This window comes from Apteryx rowi, unplaced genomic scaffold (assembly GCF_003343035.1).
Source record: "Apteryx rowi isolate R43461 unplaced genomic scaffold, aptRow1 scaffold_1020, whole genome shotgun sequence".
In the NCBI taxonomy this organism is placed as follows: Eukaryota; Metazoa; Chordata; class Aves; order Apterygiformes; family Apterygidae; genus Apteryx; species Apteryx rowi.
The window spans coordinates 122,732-140,579 of NW_020447221.1; the positions used below are offsets into that span (position 1 = coordinate 122,732).

General features: G+C 50.7%; 1 protein-coding gene across 1 annotated transcript in view; it reads right to left on the minus strand.

The window, feature by feature from the left end:
- The window catches only part of SCN4A (sodium voltage-gated channel alpha subunit 4), a 36,210-nt gene extending 22,910 nt beyond the window's left edge, over positions 1–13,300 (minus strand). The window contains exons 1-12 of the mRNA XM_026065160.1: positions 13,037–13,300; positions 12,541–12,659; positions 11,814–11,903; positions 10,948–11,076; positions 10,696–10,787; positions 8,766–9,044; positions 6,972–7,035; positions 6,518–6,659; positions 5,102–5,314; positions 2,898–3,059; positions 2,486–2,609; positions 1,379–1,617 (exon numbers count right to left, since the gene is read on the minus strand). Of these exons, the coding sequence (XP_025920945.1) occupies positions 1,379–1,617; positions 2,486–2,609; positions 2,898–3,059; positions 5,102–5,314; positions 6,518–6,659; positions 6,972–7,035; positions 8,766–9,044; positions 10,696–10,787; positions 10,948–11,076; positions 11,814–11,903; positions 12,541–12,659; positions 13,037–13,300 (1,917 nt within the window). The remainder of the gene's footprint in view (positions 1–1,378; positions 1,618–2,485; positions 2,610–2,897; positions 3,060–5,101; positions 5,315–6,517; positions 6,660–6,971; positions 7,036–8,765; positions 9,045–10,695; positions 10,788–10,947; positions 11,077–11,813; positions 11,904–12,540; positions 12,660–13,036) is intronic.
- Positions 13,301–17,848: the final 4,548 nt, after the last annotated feature.

Sequence of the window (17,848 nt, forward strand, 5' to 3'; positions counted from 1 at the left end):
ACGCGCAGGCCCCTGCCTTTGCCCTGCAAAGAGGAAAGGCTGAAGAAAGGCTTTAGTGCAGAGATACCAGGGGGTTGGTCCCCAACATCGCCCTTTGCGTGCCAGCCCATGAACGTCCCTTTTGCTGCTCCTACCAGCTGATCRGCACCTCAGTCCCTGCTCTCTTCACTGATTTTCTGAGCTGGGCAGTGGCTGGTGAGGTCTTCTTGGGTACAGGCAGGCGAGTGGGGAGAGACCATGGCAGGGATCAAGGAGAGCAGGAGAGCTGCTTCTCCTGCTCCTGGCTCAATCTAGCCCTTCCCAGCAAACCCCCCCAGTTCCCCCAGCCCGCTGTGCTGGGCTCTGGGATTTAGACACAGCCAGAGAATGCCACTGGCCTGGAGGAAAAGCCAGAGCCGTTTTTGCAGCGCGACTGTTCTTCGAGCAATAGCCGATTAATCCCCTTGTATTTCCTGAATGAAACCAGATACAAAGCAGCTATGTGCTGAGCATCATCCTGCCTGCCCATGGCTCGGGCCCCGGCATGTGTCACTCAAGCGCCTGTGTATAGAGAGGCCCCAGCAGGTGCTGGAAGCAGACAGAAGGCAGGGCAAGGTGGGAGGAGAGGAGGCAGCGAGCTCAGCCTCCGATGGAGCCCTCCTTTCCCTCCGCTGCCCCAGCCTCCAGGCTGCTCTTTCGGGCCTCACAGACTTGTCCAACTACCAGACTGCATCCAGCTAGAGTCATTTGCCATGAAAACCAAAGAGGAGCAGCCAGAGCAGACTGCTAAATATGCCCATGAAATCAGAACAGCCCAGATTTGYAGTGTTTTCACCCAGGAATGGGGAAAGCCCCCCCCCCCCTTTTTTTTTTTAATGCTGCTGGCGCTGGTGCCTGCTACTCAGTGGGGACCTGGATGTTTCCAGCTTCTGAATGCTGGGGATTACTGAGAATTAGCCCCTGCTCTGCCACATGACCATGCAGCACTGCAAGGACAGGACACTATACTGTCAGCCAGGACTGGCGATGGCTCAGGCCTGACCCCAGGCTGGCTCAGGAAAGCTCTGCAAGGCCATGCCACGTATTGGCAATACTGGGACACACCAGGCGAGATGGGCATCTGCCCAGAAGCTGCAGCAGGAAGGAAGGAATGGATGATTGATCCCATCACCCACATCACCTCTGCTGATCTCTCTTGATCTCAGCCATTCTGAAGCCCGTCCTGTTGGAGGGATGCTGTGACCAACCCCCCCCGAGCACTTTCTCAGCAGCCAGGAGGGGGCTTTTCAGGCATGCATGAGTGCTGCTCAGATGACACATGGGCACCACAGGGGATCTGTCCCCTGGGTGGATCGCGTGGCTGCAAATGGGGAAGGACAGGATGCATGTAGCTGCCTACCAGGTTCCCCACGGTCAGCACGTTCTCAAACTCCTCTGTCATGGGGTAGTGCTCCATGGCCATGAAGAGTGTATTGAGCACGATGCAGATGGTGATGCCCAGGTCCACGAAGGGGTCCATCACCACCAGCTTGACAAACCCTTTCAGCTTCAGCCACAAAGGGCAGCAGTTCCAGACCAGGAACGTGTGGGCAAATTTGTACCACCAAGGTGGGCACTTCTGGTGAGCTTCCTCCAGCTCTGAGGGCAGGAAGGAAAAATGACATCAATGTCTGGGCATCTCCTGTCCTCCCAAGGTGGGAGGAGCACCTGAACCCATCAGAAGGTACCTCTCCTGAGGTCCTGATCCAGCTCAGGACTATCTATGAATCTTATGTGAGGGTTGAATGGAGAACCCTGCTTGTGCCTGGGGCACAGAGGCCCTGTGAACCTGACCCTCCAAACCAAAGAGGAGTGGGAAGGCAGATCCGTCAGGGAACAGAGGCCCCACTTCTGCTCTCAGCACCAGGGCAGGGTTTGAGGTGTCCATGCCAAGATGAGATTGCGGGGATGGCCCAAGGGAACCATTCTGGTGTGGGATCTGCCTGAGGGTTTGTACCCCTTTCCCAGGAGTGCAGAGTAAATCCCTGGAGTGATGTGATTTAATCCCTGGAAAAAGCCCCATAGACAATGATGGTATTGTGCTGTTTTGCTTAGAAAGATCTTTCTCTGAAAAGTCACTCTCCGGCTTTCTTACTAAAGACAGTATTTGGGGCTGGAAAGCCAGTTATTGCTGAGCCTATGGTACATTTTGCTTAAGTTAAGACAGGAGCTTGAGAGGCCATTTGGGCAGCTCGCAGTTGACTCCGGAGACCACGGCAGTCCATTGCAATCCTACTCATTTGAATAAGATATTGTAGTATTGCGCCTCCAGGCTTCACCCTACCAAGCTGGGACAAAAAGCCCTGCTTGAGCAACACTGCAGCACACTGATCCCATACAGAGACCCTGGGGCCAACCCTTAGCACCAGGCAGGAGATTTGGGACAGCCTGTATCACTGGCCTGTGCTAAGCACCTGGAGCCCAGCTGGGCTGAAATGGCCCTCACCTGGGTTGAGGGAGAACATACCTTCCACAGTATTGGAGATGACACTGATTGCGCTTCCCACTCTTTTCTCAAGGCCTGGCCCATCTTGGCTGCCCACAGCRAGGTGGTTGTGGTCTGATTTCTCCGCTTCATTGGCAGGATTGAACTAGGAGGAGAGGAGGCCACAGTGGATGAACACAGAGTGCTGGAGACTAATATGCTTAAAGATACAACAGGGGAAAAAAAAAAAGAAAAGAAAAAAGGGAGGGGGGACATGGTTCAAAGATATGGGATGTAATGTGGGAGCTACAGGTGGGCTGCAAGGCACCTCTGACTGGTTTGGAGGACCGTGCTGGGTTGTGGCAATTTGAATCACGGCAGCCTGTCCCTCTGCCAGGGTATGTCAGGGTGGGCACGCTCAAGGGAAGGCAATGACACAGAGCCAAGCACATACATCAATCACTGTAGCAGATCGCTCCAGCAYGACCTTGGGGACCACTTGCCCATTGCAGTCTTTGGCCTTGTCCTGGTCACTATTCAGGCCTTGGTCAGAGTCAGTTTTCTTCACCGCTGTGCTGTTGCGCAGGGAACTGCTGCTGAACCGCCTGTCCTGCAACTGCATCAAACCACATCTCCATCACCCGAATGTCCGCAGCACGTTGGGACCTTCCCGCAATAGTTATGGGTGATCAGGTTAAGGAGGGACTGAACTGAGCCTTGTAACCTCTTCAGGCAGGACTTTGTGACGCTGAAGTCAGCCCCCGCAATGCTGCTGCAGGATCTGGGCAAAGGTGAGCTGGGAGGCAATCATGGACCCACAYAAACAGCAACAGCAGGGAGGAACAACTACTGCCAGTGGCTAAACAATGAGTGTGAATTTGCAAGTCATTCCTTTTCACTTGCCCACCCTACCATACAAAGCTTTCTGCACAGCAGCAACATTAATCTATTCAGGTTTGGTCAGGGTGAAGGATAGAACTGTACAAAATCTGATTTGCTTTGCAGGAAGTTTTAATCTGTAGCAGGATAGAGCTTTCAATATAGGGTATTATTTAAAAAAAAAAACCTGTTAAAGGAGCCTCTTATTTAATATCATTGGAAACATTTCATCTTACTTTTAAAAATCAAAGTATCACTCTTTGTATGACCCTGACCACAATCATGGTTGGCTTTGCAAGTGCTAATTAGCTCACTAATGGTGCTGCAGTGGAGCAGGAACCTCTTTGGGTCTCCTGCCTGGGGAGTGTTTGGGGCTTTGCACCCACACTTCGGCACACTCCTGGAGCCAGGACCACAAATGGCTCAGATACAACGGGATTTTCCTACTCAGTCCCTGGATATTAAATAGATTTGTGTGCCTATTTCTCATAGCTGCTTTGCCCATGCCCTCATCCCTATTCTCTCTGACTCTTCTCCACTTCTGTAAGCAACAATAAATGAGAATCACTCCTTAATAAAGCCTCTGGGCAACTCACTGGTTAATTTGTTCAGGGAACAAATGACACCAGATTGATACCCAGGTCCAGAGTCGCCATCCCTCGGGCAGGACCTGCTCAGACCCATTCTACAAACAGAAATGGCCAGATAAGAGCAAAAGCCACTTCCCTGGAGGATGTTGTGGCTGGACACAGATAAGCAATGAGAGATAGAGGCTGTAGAGGRAGGAAAATACTATTTTGCATCTCTCTTTACAAGTGAGGAAGCTGGTCTTYTGCCCAGACTAACAATTAGTTTTGCAGGGATGTCTCCAGGGAATGCTGCTGACATAGGCCAAAATGATGATTAGAGCATATTAAAAGTGGCCAAGCAGCAGCATCAGACATTAGAGGAGCTTTTACCACATTTTTATAGGTTTATTGTGCTGAGGAGAGAATCCCAAGGACTGGAAAGAGCCAAAGAAAACATCCCAGGACTGCAATGGAGCAAATAGGTGAAGATCGGGCAGCTTCAGAGACCTCCCACTCTGATGCCAACTGTGTGAAATATCAGTGCAAACTCTCTGAAGCATCAGACATGTGCATTTGCACATGTGCTGGGGGAGAGCAGTGAGGCCAGACCCTGGCAAGCACAGACGAGAGTCATGCCTCTGCTCTGAAAGAGTGCAAGGATGCAGGAACCTCCCTGGGTCTCAAGTCCTCTATTACATCTCCAGCGGTGGCCAAACACAAATGGTTTGCTAATTCATTTAAGGAAGTCAGGGCAGTTGCAGCAAAGTTAAGTGCTCCTTTTCACCCTGATTATAATCTTCCTGCACAGGCTCTCTGTCAGGCTCCCTGCTCTTGATGTGACGCACAAAGATGTGTTATTAGTTCTCTGGCTTTTTATGTGTTGTTGTTCACCTCCTCCTTTCATCTGCCTGAGTAATACTTATCTGCACCATACCCATCTACCACCTCTTGGTGCTCCCTGTGTTGGTCTTTGGAGAGGAGTTGGGGAAATTAAATCTTTTCAGCCTTTAATGTCTTAACTTTTGGATTCWGATGGTGACTCARAAAATAGTTAYTCACCTCATTCTYATCTTTTCTTATTATGGAGCAAGCAGGGCTTATTCTTGGGTTTTACAGAAATAGATACACCACACTTGTCACTGTCTCMTTCCTTCTCCCYRCCTATTYCTAAGCCACAGGCTTCACTGTGGCSTCCATGTATCCCACCAACCTGTTTCTCTTGCTCCTCCTGATGTTTTTTCAGCTGTTCCATGAGCTKCTGGAATTCTTCCTCTTTCTGCTGTGCTTCCAGCATTGTAGCATCATTTTGTTCTGCATAGGCCATAGCCACCACCGCAAGGATGAGGTTGATTAGGTAGAAGGAACCAAGAAATATAACCACTACAAAGAAGATCATGTACGTTTTCCCAGCTGCACGCAGCGTCTGTGGAAAGAAGGCGGCATGGGATATCACACCATGTTGGGACCCTGGCCTGTTCACTCTCTCAGTGCTACCCCACCTCAGTGACTCTTGCAACAAAAGGTCTGGCCTTGGGTTAGGGCACTTACCCGTTCATGGTAGGAAATACAACATTTTGTTCCCATCTCCCCTGAGTACTGGGAGACAGCAGTGAGGCCAGATGCTGGCAAGCATGGTTGAGAGTCATGCCCCTGCTCTGAAACAGTACAAGATACAGGGACCTCCGTGGTTGAGACTCCTGGTCTCTCAAGTCCTCTATTCTGTCTCCAACGGTGGCCAAGARAGGCTGATCATCTCCTACTTGCCCATTCTACAGTCCATGGCATTCTGCTGGGAATGGTGTTAAAGAGGCCAAAAATCTCAGCAAACCCAGCCACTCTGCTCTGTGTTATCTGTTAATCCAAGGGCTGCAAATCTTTGATTTGGATGGGGGTTGATATCCCATCACAGACTCGCATTGCTGTAATGGGARGCAGATGACATGTCGCAGCACCTGCCTGCAGAGGTCTTACCCTTGGGCCAAGGGCAGTCCTTTTCTAACTCTGGATCTGGGCACAATCACTTTCCAAAGGTCACATGGAACCCAGAGAACTGATTCCAGCCTTCTGAAAGACTTGTTTTKCTTAGTTATCTTTTAGCTAACTAGTCCCCAGACTCAGGAATGGCATTCATTTGGCTAGAGGACAGCCAGGACTTCATGATGTCTGCAACTTCTCTAGTGGTTGACTCAATCCAGGAGACAAATGTCCTGTTTTTCCCCTTTTGGGGGAGCCCTCCCTTAGCTCAAACCAGTACTAGATACTGCTGTAAATTCCTGATTTGCATGGCACAATTGACAACACCACTGAAGCATACCCAGTCTTTGCCCTTGAAAAAAAATTGCACAGGCTGGGGAGATGCACGGGACTGTGTCCCCATCGCTCCCGATCCTGGTTACATCCATAAATCACAGGACAAGGTCCCACACGTTTCCAGTCAAGGGACAATAGGTACTTTCTACCCATCCTAGACTGGGAGCTGCACTGAAACTTCAAGAGCATTTGGGCAAAAATAAAACACCAGCAATGGTTGATCCTCAGACTCCTGCACAGCTATGAGGGACATCTAATGGCTGGAAGCAATGCAGCTGCCCCAGGGATCCCTGGCCCCAGGAAGGAGCATGCCTACCAGCTGGAAGAGGTTCTCCCAGAAGTCCTGTGTCATGAGGCGGAAGAGAGAAAGGAAAGCCCAGCTGAAGGTGTCGTAACTGGTGTAGCCATAGTTCGGGTTCCTCCCTGCTTTAATGCACTCGTATCCTTCAGGGCACTTCCTGTCAAAGGAGCGTGAGGGCAGCAGGTGTGAGTCTGTGTTTTTGCCCTGTATGCACCCCAACAGTCCCAAGAGCAACCCCAGGAAAATGCTTCACCCGCAGAGACAGTGAGATGTTTTACCAGAAACCCTCTGGGCTGATACAACTGGGATTCACATCCAGAGCCCACCGCCCTCTGGGCTCCCACCATCCATTCCCAGCCACAGGCCTGTGCTTTGCTAGGTGTGAGCGGTCCCACAGGCTGCACGGGCTGCCTTCTCCCTCCCAGAGGAACTTCAGGAAAACTCGGCCGCCAGCACAAGCTCCACTCACCCGGCATCACTGCTGTTACCGCAGAGCAGGGCATCAAGTGCTCCCTCCAGAAAGTAGAAGTTTGCTGTGCAGTTGGGAAAARAGCAAGACATGAAAGTTGCAGGCATCGATTTCCAAATTCTTGGCAGCTCCTCACTGTCAAGCATATTCTCCTGAATCCCAGCTTTGGGTTCAGTGCTATCTCCTCTCCGCTGACTTTGCTGTTTGGATTGCACTGCTTGGCACCAACTCAGCTAGATCTCATGGCTTTATTTCACCTACCCAACTGGATGGCTCCCAAGCCCACAAAGAGCTTTGGAAATGGCCAAGTGGTCAGGATCAGGCCTCCTGGGAAGTTGTATTAACATGTGGTCTGTTACCAGCACAAACATTCATGGAAGTGAATGAAGGCACTGGGAATGCCAATGAGGCGGGCTCAGGTGAGCAGCTGCTGGGATCTCTGCCCTCTCCTATAAACCAGGGCCAACATGTTTTGCTGAGAAAGCATACAAAATAGAGGGGCATTTCTAGTGGGCACTGGGTGCATGTAAGCTGCAGGGGTCCCCAAAAAGCCTGGGAAAATAGCCTACTACTGCTCTGTGGCCATTGCCTTTCTCTTGCTGCTCCCATTCCAGCCAGCTCCTTCCTAGTGGAAAAATCACTCAGAAAGGCAAGACCAGAAGTCCTTAAAGCTCATCTTTACAGCTCAAGCACAGACAACAACTGATCCAGAGCCATGAGTGGTGCCAAGAAGTGTCACTGTGGGTCACCTGCCCCCAGGGACATATGGATCAGTATCTGGAGACACCCATCCCCAGCAGAACACAGAGGGCAGCTCAATGCCCCTTTTGGGCATCACCTAGTTCAACGTTTTCAGGAGCCACATGTTTCACAGGAATTTCTGGAGCTCCTTGGGGCATCCCAGGCTGTGCCTGCCTTCCTGCCACCTGGCTGTTGTTTAATCTACATGGGATCATCGAAGAGCTGTCCCACTTATGAAACTACAAGCAATACGCATTGGCCTGGCCCAAAGATCTGCTAACTTGAACACATGGCCACAACATGCTGTTGCTATTTGCACTGCATTCATTGCATCCTATAAATTGAATTTGCATCCCTACATAGAAACTTTCCTGTAATTAATCTCAGAGCTACTTATACAGTTGGGTAAAGCAGCTAAGCTGTAACCTGACCTTCTGTTGAGTTCTGCTGAGTGCCCTAAACAAGATGTGAAACATCCATGCAGAGCACAGCCCACTGCTACGTCGCTCTGCAAGCAGAAATCAGTCCCCCAGGACTGCCTAGCAGCACTTTGGCTTGGTGCAGAAATGTGTCAGGGCTGCCAAAGCCTCTGAGGGTGACAGCATTTGGAGAACATCCCTGGAGCACATCTTGCTGTAGGCAAAATTTCTGCCTTTGATCTGTGACCCCGCGTGGGTTTTCCTAAATAATTTATTTTCTAGCATAATGTCCATTTTCAGCAGACCGATTCAGCACAGCCTAGCACACAGGTACCCTCCATACAGCCCTGCACATCTGCACAGGGAAACCTTTCTGGAAGAGTTTAGCACCCTCAGGGAACTCAACTTTCCCTGACAAGGGGTATTTAATCCCATCTGTCCATCCTGTGAGCATGCATAACCTGTTTCACCCACCAGTCACATCTCCCTGCAAAGCCCAAATACTGTTGAAGCACCTTGGCAGAAAGGTCTGCATGAGCAAACCATCTTAGTTAGACACGGAGGAAGAACAGGGTAAACTGAAGAGCAAACCAGGGTAATCAGTCAATGAAGAGGGGGAGCTGTAAGCRTTTACCTTCATCGTTGAGGTAGGCCTCAAAATCAAAGGTGCTGTTGGTGGTGAGGTTGCCATAGAGCGTTGCGTTGGCCCACGTGTCGTTGCCCAGMTCCATGAAGTCCCCTGGCAGGGTGTCGTTGAGGGGGGGTGGCCACCGCACACACTTGTTCCGAAGGTTCCCCATGAACAGCTGGAGGCCAATTAGGGCAAACACGCTCAGGCAGAAGACAGTGAGGATCATRACATCCGAGAGCTTCTTCACCGACTGGATCAGTGCCCCAACGATTGTTTTCAGCCCTAGGGGAGAAGGTGTTGTTACTGAGCTAATCACGGCGAACCTGCTATGTCCTTCCCCAAAGGTGGCTGGACCGGGGAGGACCACATGGTGCTAGAGAAGATCACCATATCCACCCCATGGGCCCAGACTCCACGCTCTGCCCTGTGTTAGTCCCTGCTTGCCCCTGTCTGCCCCACACTTTGCTGGGCAGGGTAAATCCTTCTCCAAAAACAGTCTCCCTTGGACAAATACTATCCAAGCCTCCTCAGGCCAGAAACAATCTGGACTTCACAATTCAGACTATCTTAACCTGGCAGCTTCAATTCCTTTTGGTTTTACTTTTTTGCCGAACTCTTCAATTTGCCTTTTTTGGCCCAAACCACCAGGACCGGGTGCTTTGCTGTGGCACACAGAAAAGTTGTCAGCCCAACTAGAAGAGGCTGAACGCTGCTCTCTGAGCTCTGGCCGCAGAAAAGCTGCCCTGCTCCAAACCCCCACATGCTGCTCTCCAGCAAGCGGTTGGGAGCCCAGCTGGCCCCTCCAGTCTGGCCTAATTCCTTCTGAGCAAAGGTGACAGAAGTGACAGTTTGCATTAAGCTCTGGGATTAAGTCTTTCTCTCACCCAGCACCGTAGTTTCCTGCCACAGACAATGTCAGGGAAGAGGTTGGCATGCAGATCCTCAACGGGCCTTTGATGTGGAGATTTTTATTACTGTTGCCTTAGTCCAAATGAATGATGGGTGAAGCCCGGACATTCAGGGACTGATTTTAAAGCAGCTCTGAGCATAGAGCTTTCTCSTATGGAGACATCTCTCCAAATACGCATGATTTTTAGCCCTGTCATCATGCCAATTTTTTTTTCCCCCCCAACTATTTAGGTAAAACCCTGTTCTCCAAGGGCTTGTCTATGTTGGGAAACTGCTTAGGACAACCGTTCTAAAATGGCTTATTTTTGCAATAGCTATTTCTGCATAGCCTCTTGGGTGGACATCATTCCAGAAATAAGAGTCCAGTGATTAAGCAGCTTACTTTTTTTTCCTAAACACAATTTTTAGCCTGTTTGACTGAGGTGAAAAAACAAACCCTAAAGATTTGGAAGCTGAAGGAACACAAAATGAACCAGAATGTATTCACCGCAATAAACTATTGCTTGTGGTCTAGTTTTGTGCCTGTTCAGGGGTCTGGCATCTCATTTCTATCAGTTTGAGTGAGGTGTTATCGAAATGGGGTGATGTTAAACACTTATCACTTTGCACTTGCCCCAGTACCTATTGAATACCTAAAACTTGGCATCAAAGCAGTCAGCAGTGGGGACACAACAAAATTCAGGGCTCCACAGGCTAGGCAAAGCGTATTAGGATCTTGTCAATCAAGCCTACAAAACCTCATGTTAGAGCGAATGCACTTGACGCATCTCCAAGAAGTCCTAAAAACACCACGTCCAGCTTGTCAGAGGCCTTCCCCAGTTGCAGCTAATTTAAATGTATAAAATCAGCTGGATCTGACCCAAAAGCTGAATTATTAGTTGGAAAATGCTTTAAAGTGATCAAATACTTTTTTTTTTTTTCTTAGAATTGTCAAAAGGAAAAAAAAGAATTGCTTTAGCCACAGGAAAACCTGAGCTCAAGGAAAGGGAAAACTTGGAAAGGAGACACTTTCTGAGACTCCTACCTGGAATTACTGTGATAGTTTTCAGGGCGCGGAGGACACGGAACGTCCTGAGAGCCGAGATGTTGCCCAGGTCCACGAACTCTGTGATGTAGCTGTGGGACGGGAGAGGAGGGGGCATCAGGCGGGCAGAAGCTCTGCCCATGCACCCACCTGCATATTTTCCAGCCATCCTCCCCCAAGTCCCCTTTTGAGACAAGGTGGCAAAGCCAGAGCTCGGCAGCCTGGCCTCCCCCTCCATTCCAACGAACTCACGCCATGGAGATGACCATGAAGTCCAGCCAATTCCACGGATCACGCAGGAATGTAAAGTTGTCAATGCAGAAGCCTCTTGACAGTATCTTGATGAGGGACTCGAAGGTATATATTCCAGTGAAGGTGTATCTAAAATGGGAACAGTGACTCAAAGAGGAAGACAGGATGCTTGTCTGGGTCCAGGGGTCAGCTCAGGACAAAATCCGGGTGCCATGAGGCTTTGTCAGCCCCTGCCCGCGGCCAGTGACAGCAAGGCTGTCTTGGGGAGCAAGCTTGGCAGCTCACTGGATTCCTGAGGTGCTTTGCCATCATGGGGAGGTTTTCAGCTAAGCTCAGCTCGCGAGGGAAGTTGAGACATCTTAAGCTGTCACCCCTTTGGTAGGACTATTCTGCAGCCTCTGGGCTGTGCTGACATCCCAACAGTGCCAACTTCTCTGTAAAACCCCATGGAAGCCCAGTTGTGCAGAGCCACAGCAGAAATCTCTGCATTTTCCTCCTTCTAGCTGTGGCAGGCTGTCCACGCTCCCTGAAGGGGTGGATCTGCCCAGCCTCCCAAACCATCACCGCTGACCCAGCCCAACCTGTTCGGCAGCAGTCTCTTGCCACGGGGGTCTTTGGACCCCACAGGACTTGTGGTGGCTTCAAAACACCCCCGCTCTTTGCAAAGCCTGAAGCAGAGTGCAGATGTCCCTTCTGAGATCACAAGGGCCACCAGCATCTTCAAATAACACTTTTCCTCCTCCCACGAGTGCCTGGTTCCCAACGCTTCTACCTCAGCCTTGGTCCTGTCTCTCCACCGCCTGAGGAGGACCCAAGCTGGGATGTTCCCCTGCAGAGAGGAGACGTYGCGGAATACAGGGACTTACTCCACGTTCTTGGACCATGCCGGGGGGTTGCTCAGTGTCATAAACACACAGTTGGTTAAAATTGTGATCATGATGAACATGCTGAATAATTTAAAACTTGGTCAAGGAGAAATGCTGTGGCTGTGGCATTAGTTGTACCTGCTGAAGGGCATGTGAGGGTGTGAAGCTGAGAACCCTGCTCCTCCTGGAGCAGGGCAGAGGGCTACATCCCTCTTGTCCTGGCTCCCACCTTGTTCTCATGCCCTAGTTTGCTCCTCCTATGAGTGTCTCCTGACTAGGTCCCATGCTTACGCTCTTCCCTTAGTCCCCCTGCTCCTACAATGCTGTTCAGGGCCTTGCCTTCCCTTTCATCTCCCTTCTCCACCTCCACAGTGCTGGATCAGCCTCCATTCTGAACCCCGTGCTCCTTCCTCTCCATCATTCCGGAACACGGCTCCCACCACTATCAACAGGACACTCTGCCATAATCACCTCTTCTTTTTCCTTTTGTCTYCAACCTCCTGGCCCCCAAACCTCTGCTGCCACCCACAGCTCTGTCGGGATCACCTCCCACTCATCCTAGCCCCCTTTTTTGCTCCTGGCTGGCCCAGAAGATTTCCCTCTCACACCATCAGCAAACACCTATCTCAGTCCTTTCCCAGCCATGTTTACAGTCTGCGCATCAGGTTTTGACGTGGCAATGGAGCAGCATCTCAGGGGAGACAGCTGCTCTCCTCAGCAAGGATATGAGTGTATAAGCACTTTGATGGCTCCTCTCCGGATGGGGTTGAAGGGTCCCAGCAGGTAGAGGGCAGGGGTTGCAGAGAACCGGAAGATGGACTTGCCTTTATTGAGGACTATAAAYGTCTGCAGAGAAAAGAGGAGGCAGGTTTGCTAGCCCTTCTGCACACCACGAAAACGCTCACCAGTCAAATGCTGCACTTAGAGCTGACCCCTTTATATGCATTTTGGATTTCAAAAGACTTGGGGCTTTTGTCAAGGAAGGAGCAGATGATGAGCTTTCAGAAGGCCAAGTTCACTGCCAGGATCTGTGTGGCCAGGCACCACCACGCAGATGGCTCTGGTTCAGGGGAGAAGCCACCAGAGCAACTCAGGGCCATGGCTGAAAGCTGGCTCAGCAAGAAGGGCTCAGGTGAGACCCCAGGGTGAGGGGAGGAAGGGAGGGGTCTGTGCTTTAGCCTTTTTTGGGGACACTCACAATTATCATCAACTCTGCCTCTTACCTTCTTATCCTTGTAGAAAGGGTCCAAGTCCTCCAGAGGCATCCCAATGAGCTCCAAGGGGGGATCACCATAGATGAACGGCAGGTTTTTCCCGGCTTCCAGGTCACTGCTGGGCTTGAGCTCCTCTTCCTCGGGCAGCTCCACATGCTGCTGCTTTATCTTGAGTGCCTCTGCCTCAGCAATGCGCTGCTCGATGGCAGCCAGCGACTCGGGGGTGAAYGGGCGGAGGTGCTCGGGGCCTGGGATGTGTGGCAGGCCAGCCATGTTCTCATTCTGCTCTCAGGACGCCTGCACCCAGCCTGCTGGGGAGAGGGAAGCTCAGGCGGCAAGGGGGAAATGCAGGCCCGTTTGCATGGTATGCTGTTATTGTTAATTAAAAGCTCAGGACTTGAAGCCAGGTGATGGCAGAAACTCAGCATGCTTTTGTGAGCAGCTTTATTTCGGCAACCAGCTCCAGAAATATTGGATTTGCAAGTGGCATTGCTRTTCCTCTAGAGAAATGGATCACATGATGATGGGGGACCCCATCTGCTGCTTCCCTTCCCAGACCCTCATTCAGCCTCCGATCAGAAAGCACCATCCTATCAGATTTTTTCCAGGACACAGCATGAGCTGAGCAGCTGGGGTCTCTGACACCAGCTGAGTGTCTTCATAAGAGCAACTTTATAATCTAGATAAGAGTTCTCCAACAAAAGCAAACATCTTCATCTGTGGCACTGATCCAGCTGTCCCCCCTTGTGCAACATGCTGCAGTGCATCCTTAGCTGCCTTCTCATGCGCAAGCAACGGGTACTGCTCAATGTAAAAGGCTCCTTGGCAAGAGGAGCTTGCCACCCCACTGTGCCTATGGAGCCAGAAGCACGAGAAGGAAGAAGGTGTTACAGCACCCATCATCTCGGTTAAGTGGAAAACCCCCTCTTTTGCTGGCAAAGCACATTAACAGTCCTGCTGGTCTGTGTGTTAACAGTCCAAACCACAAGAAACWTCAGCAAACCTGTGCTGTGTGGTCTCAGTGCAGGGAGCTCTGCTTCTCARTGGCATTGCAGCAGAGCCAGGACAAGGTCCTGCCACATGCAAGGTGCACTCCAGACAAGAAGCAAGGACATTTCCACACTGCACTCCCCAACATGTATCAAACACTTCCCTCATCACACCTACCAGATAGGTGTGGTAGGAAAGACTAAGAACATTTTGGAAGAGAGCAAACATCTCCACACGCCACTGCAACTAGGCATTTATTTATATAGACAGGTCCCCTTTTGGTCTGTGGTACCATGCCCTGCGGGTGCTTTTCATGGTTTTTCCAGGGTATTGCACACCGGACCCTGTGGGTCAGGGCATCCACTCCCAACCATAGGGAACGTGAGTAACTTGCAGTCTGACTGATGGCTCTGCTCACCCTCCTCCTAGAGGCAGAGGAAGGGGTTAAAGTCTTATCTCAGGCCAAGAAACAAGTCACTGGCAGTGCTGGTATGTTCTAATCTTAAGATGAGAACAACTCTCCAGACCTGAATAGGATGGACCATTTGAGAGAGAGAATGGTGGCTTCAGTCACCAGGCAAATAACAGAAAGGGTTGGGAGAGAGCAAAGCAGGAAAAAGATGGACAATGGCATGGAGAGGAACAAGTTGACATACCCAGAAGCAGGGCTGAAATGCCTGACAAAGGTTTCCTAGAGACCAAAAAGGTCCTTGCTTTGTGGCATCTCAACCCAGCTTTGCCTTCATGCCTGACTCAAACACCAGCTTGTTTCAGCAGTGAACCCTTCCCCGAAGGGTCAGGTCTGCTACTGGGATCAGGCCGACCTCGCTGATGGGGTTGTGGCAGCACAGGATCTGACTGTCCCTCAGGGGCTGAGGAGCTAGAGATGCCTGGCTATAGACCTTGGAAAAATGCTAGAATGGGCCAAGGGAAATACTTTTTCATGAAGCAGTTCAACCACAGCAGTAGAAAGCAAAGAGATAGGTTTAGAATTGCATCTTTAAGGCTAAGGCACAGGGTGAAGATGGGGGTGAGGAAACCCCCCCCCCCCCCCCCCCCGCCCAGTGCTTTCACTCTGGTCTCTGAAGGAAAACAGCCCCAGGACGCAACAGCAATTAAGGATCTTCTGCAATTTCCCCATGGCCATCACATCCTCTTGTGAAACAGAGAGGGACCAAGACATTTTGTCAGAGGGCCACAAACTATTTATTCCCTGTCATTAATCCAGGCTCCCGCCCTGCCATGCAGAGGCTGTGGCAAGTCCTCAGCATCTGAGTCACTTCCATTTTATGCACTGGAAGTGCAGGATGCTCTTAGAAATCAACAGGACCAGGGAATTCAGTTTCCAGCTGGGAACCTACATTAAATAATTTATTTTCCTCCATCTCTCAGCTTTCCTTCTGTGGGAGGGCTGAGGACATCCTGGCAAGGTTTTCTTCCTTGGTGGGGTCTGGATACCACCATCCTATCATCATACAGTGATGCCCATGCTGTGATCCAGTCATTCCAGTCCTAACTTCATGTCCTAGTTGTATAGGGACAGGACTATGAGCAGAAGCCCAAGCCATCAACTGAGGAGATAAGGGCCTTCACAAAACAGGGCTGTTCTCATAAAGTGCTTGTAGCCATTTCTCCCCCAACTACCCCAAAATCCAGTATCTGGGCAATCAGACTTGGAAAGGAAGTCATTCAAAGCTTTCATTAGAACTGCAAAAAGCCACCCAAGCTTTAAGTTTCTTACAACCAAGTGGCAGATTTTTGGATGAAAGTATCCATGAAAGTGTTCCCAGTTCTGGATCCTCCCTGGGATAAGCAGAGACCAGGTTGCCAAGGATGGACAGATATTGATGGTCACAGGAAGGTGGGTATGAGCTGGGTGGAGAATTGCCCTGTGCCCCCATGACAGCAGTGAATCAGGGCTTGGTCCTTTTTAGAGACTCCCCAGGAAAGAAACCTTCCTTTGTCAGAGAGATGGTAACACAGCTGGAAAACAGCAGCAGCCACAGCAGACTTTAGGAAGCTGAGCTACAGCCAGAGCCCTAAAGGACTTAGATCCTCAAGGACCATTAAGAATTAATGATATTTAGGCTCCTAACTCTCTTAAAATGACTTGAAAAGTGGCTATTACTAAGGTAGTAGTATAGCTGCAAGATCAAGGGGAGAGGAATTGCTCAAAGATGCTCAATATATCATTATGCTCAATTCCACTTTGCAGAGTTGCAGTGATCCTGTTTCAGAGTTTGCAGAGTTGCCCAAGACTGCATTTATTCCTGCCCCTCCCCCCTTTTGGGAATTCTGCTGTTTTAACAGGTGGTGTCACCTGGAATCTTGAAGTTCTCTAAAATTAACTTTCTGAAAAATACTACTGTTGGGGAAGGTGGGGCAGAAAGACATTGTTAAAGAATTGCCTTGCCCAACACAGACATTGGGCCCTGCAAGGGGCGACAGCAGTTCAGATGCCTCAGTATACTGTCGCTTTACATCTGCCCCAGAAAAATCATCATCTCAACTACTTCTCATAATCCCCAGCTTCAAAACCCACTAGGTTTAAAGCTAAGGTTTGGAAATCTTCAGACATTTGTAATTAATGGAACTGGACATTTATAGCCCCAGCGGGAACAGACTCTCAGTACATAACCAATATTGACATGTCCTATGGCAATTATAGGACCTAAAGATAAAAGCAATGGCAAAGGGACATATTGGTTTCAAACAGTGCTGAATAACTGCATTGAAAAAACCCACCATGCCCCCTCACTATCACTGAATTGAATCTCAGTGTGCAAAGTGGATTTTCCTTAGGCTCTACCATTATCCCAAGAGCTGGTGATACCCGTGGAGGCAGGGGGCATTGCACACCACTTAGGCCCTGCTTCTGCTGGACGTGGTGGGGGGAAATCAGTCCCATCCTTTGGCGCAACCACTCAGACAGAGACCATCCTTTTTGCAGTGTCCAGCCCCTACACTTGCTTCTTTTCAATCTGATCCATCATGGGAAATTTGATGCCTGGCCCTTTGGGTGCAGAGCCTCTCCTCTACATTGCACCAGAGTTATCCCCGATTTACACCCATTTCATGCTCTGCTCGACCAGCTCTGGAAGCCTGCCCAGAGCCTTCCCTTCCACCAATGCTAGCAGCCTCAAAACTCAAGCTGAGGGCACAGGGCCATCGCTAGTCCCATGGAGACATGCCTGACACTTGCTCAGGTGAGACCCATGGGGGGGATGGACCAGCCCCTTCTCATGGGGCTGTGGGGCTCCAAGGACTCAGAGGAGCTTGCTGGGATTGCCAGTCCACAAGCATGCAGCTGGCCCCAGTTTCCCTGCAAAGAGGGTTTTGCAGAGCTGTTAGGGAGGGCCAGCATTACAGGACACACCAGCACTCAGCAGGGCTGCAGCTCCTTTGGTTGCACAGTGTTCTCAGAGAGTTTTAGCTCCCCGGGTGCTGCACAGTCCATGTCTTCTCCAGAAGCCTTGAGTTGCTGCCGCCCCCAACATCCACAGCAAGGCCCCATGCCCTGCTCATGCTCGCTGCAACCAGCCCACGGTCCCTGGCAGAGCAGCCCGTGGAGGTGGCTGTAGCTCCAGCTGCCGTCAGCTATTACTGGAGGAGTCAGATTTCGGCAGCCCCATGACTCTGCTCATTCCTCCTGCAGTGGGAGSAAGCGCCGGAGGGGAGGGCGGGCGAGCGACGCCAGCCAGCCTTTCATCCCACGCCTCCTCTTCCGCTCACCAGGCTAAATCCATCGTGCCGCACTGTGCCCATCTGGGTTGCCTCGGCTGCCAGCAGAGCAGTCCCTGGTAGCACTGGGCATTGCAGGGAGGGGAGATA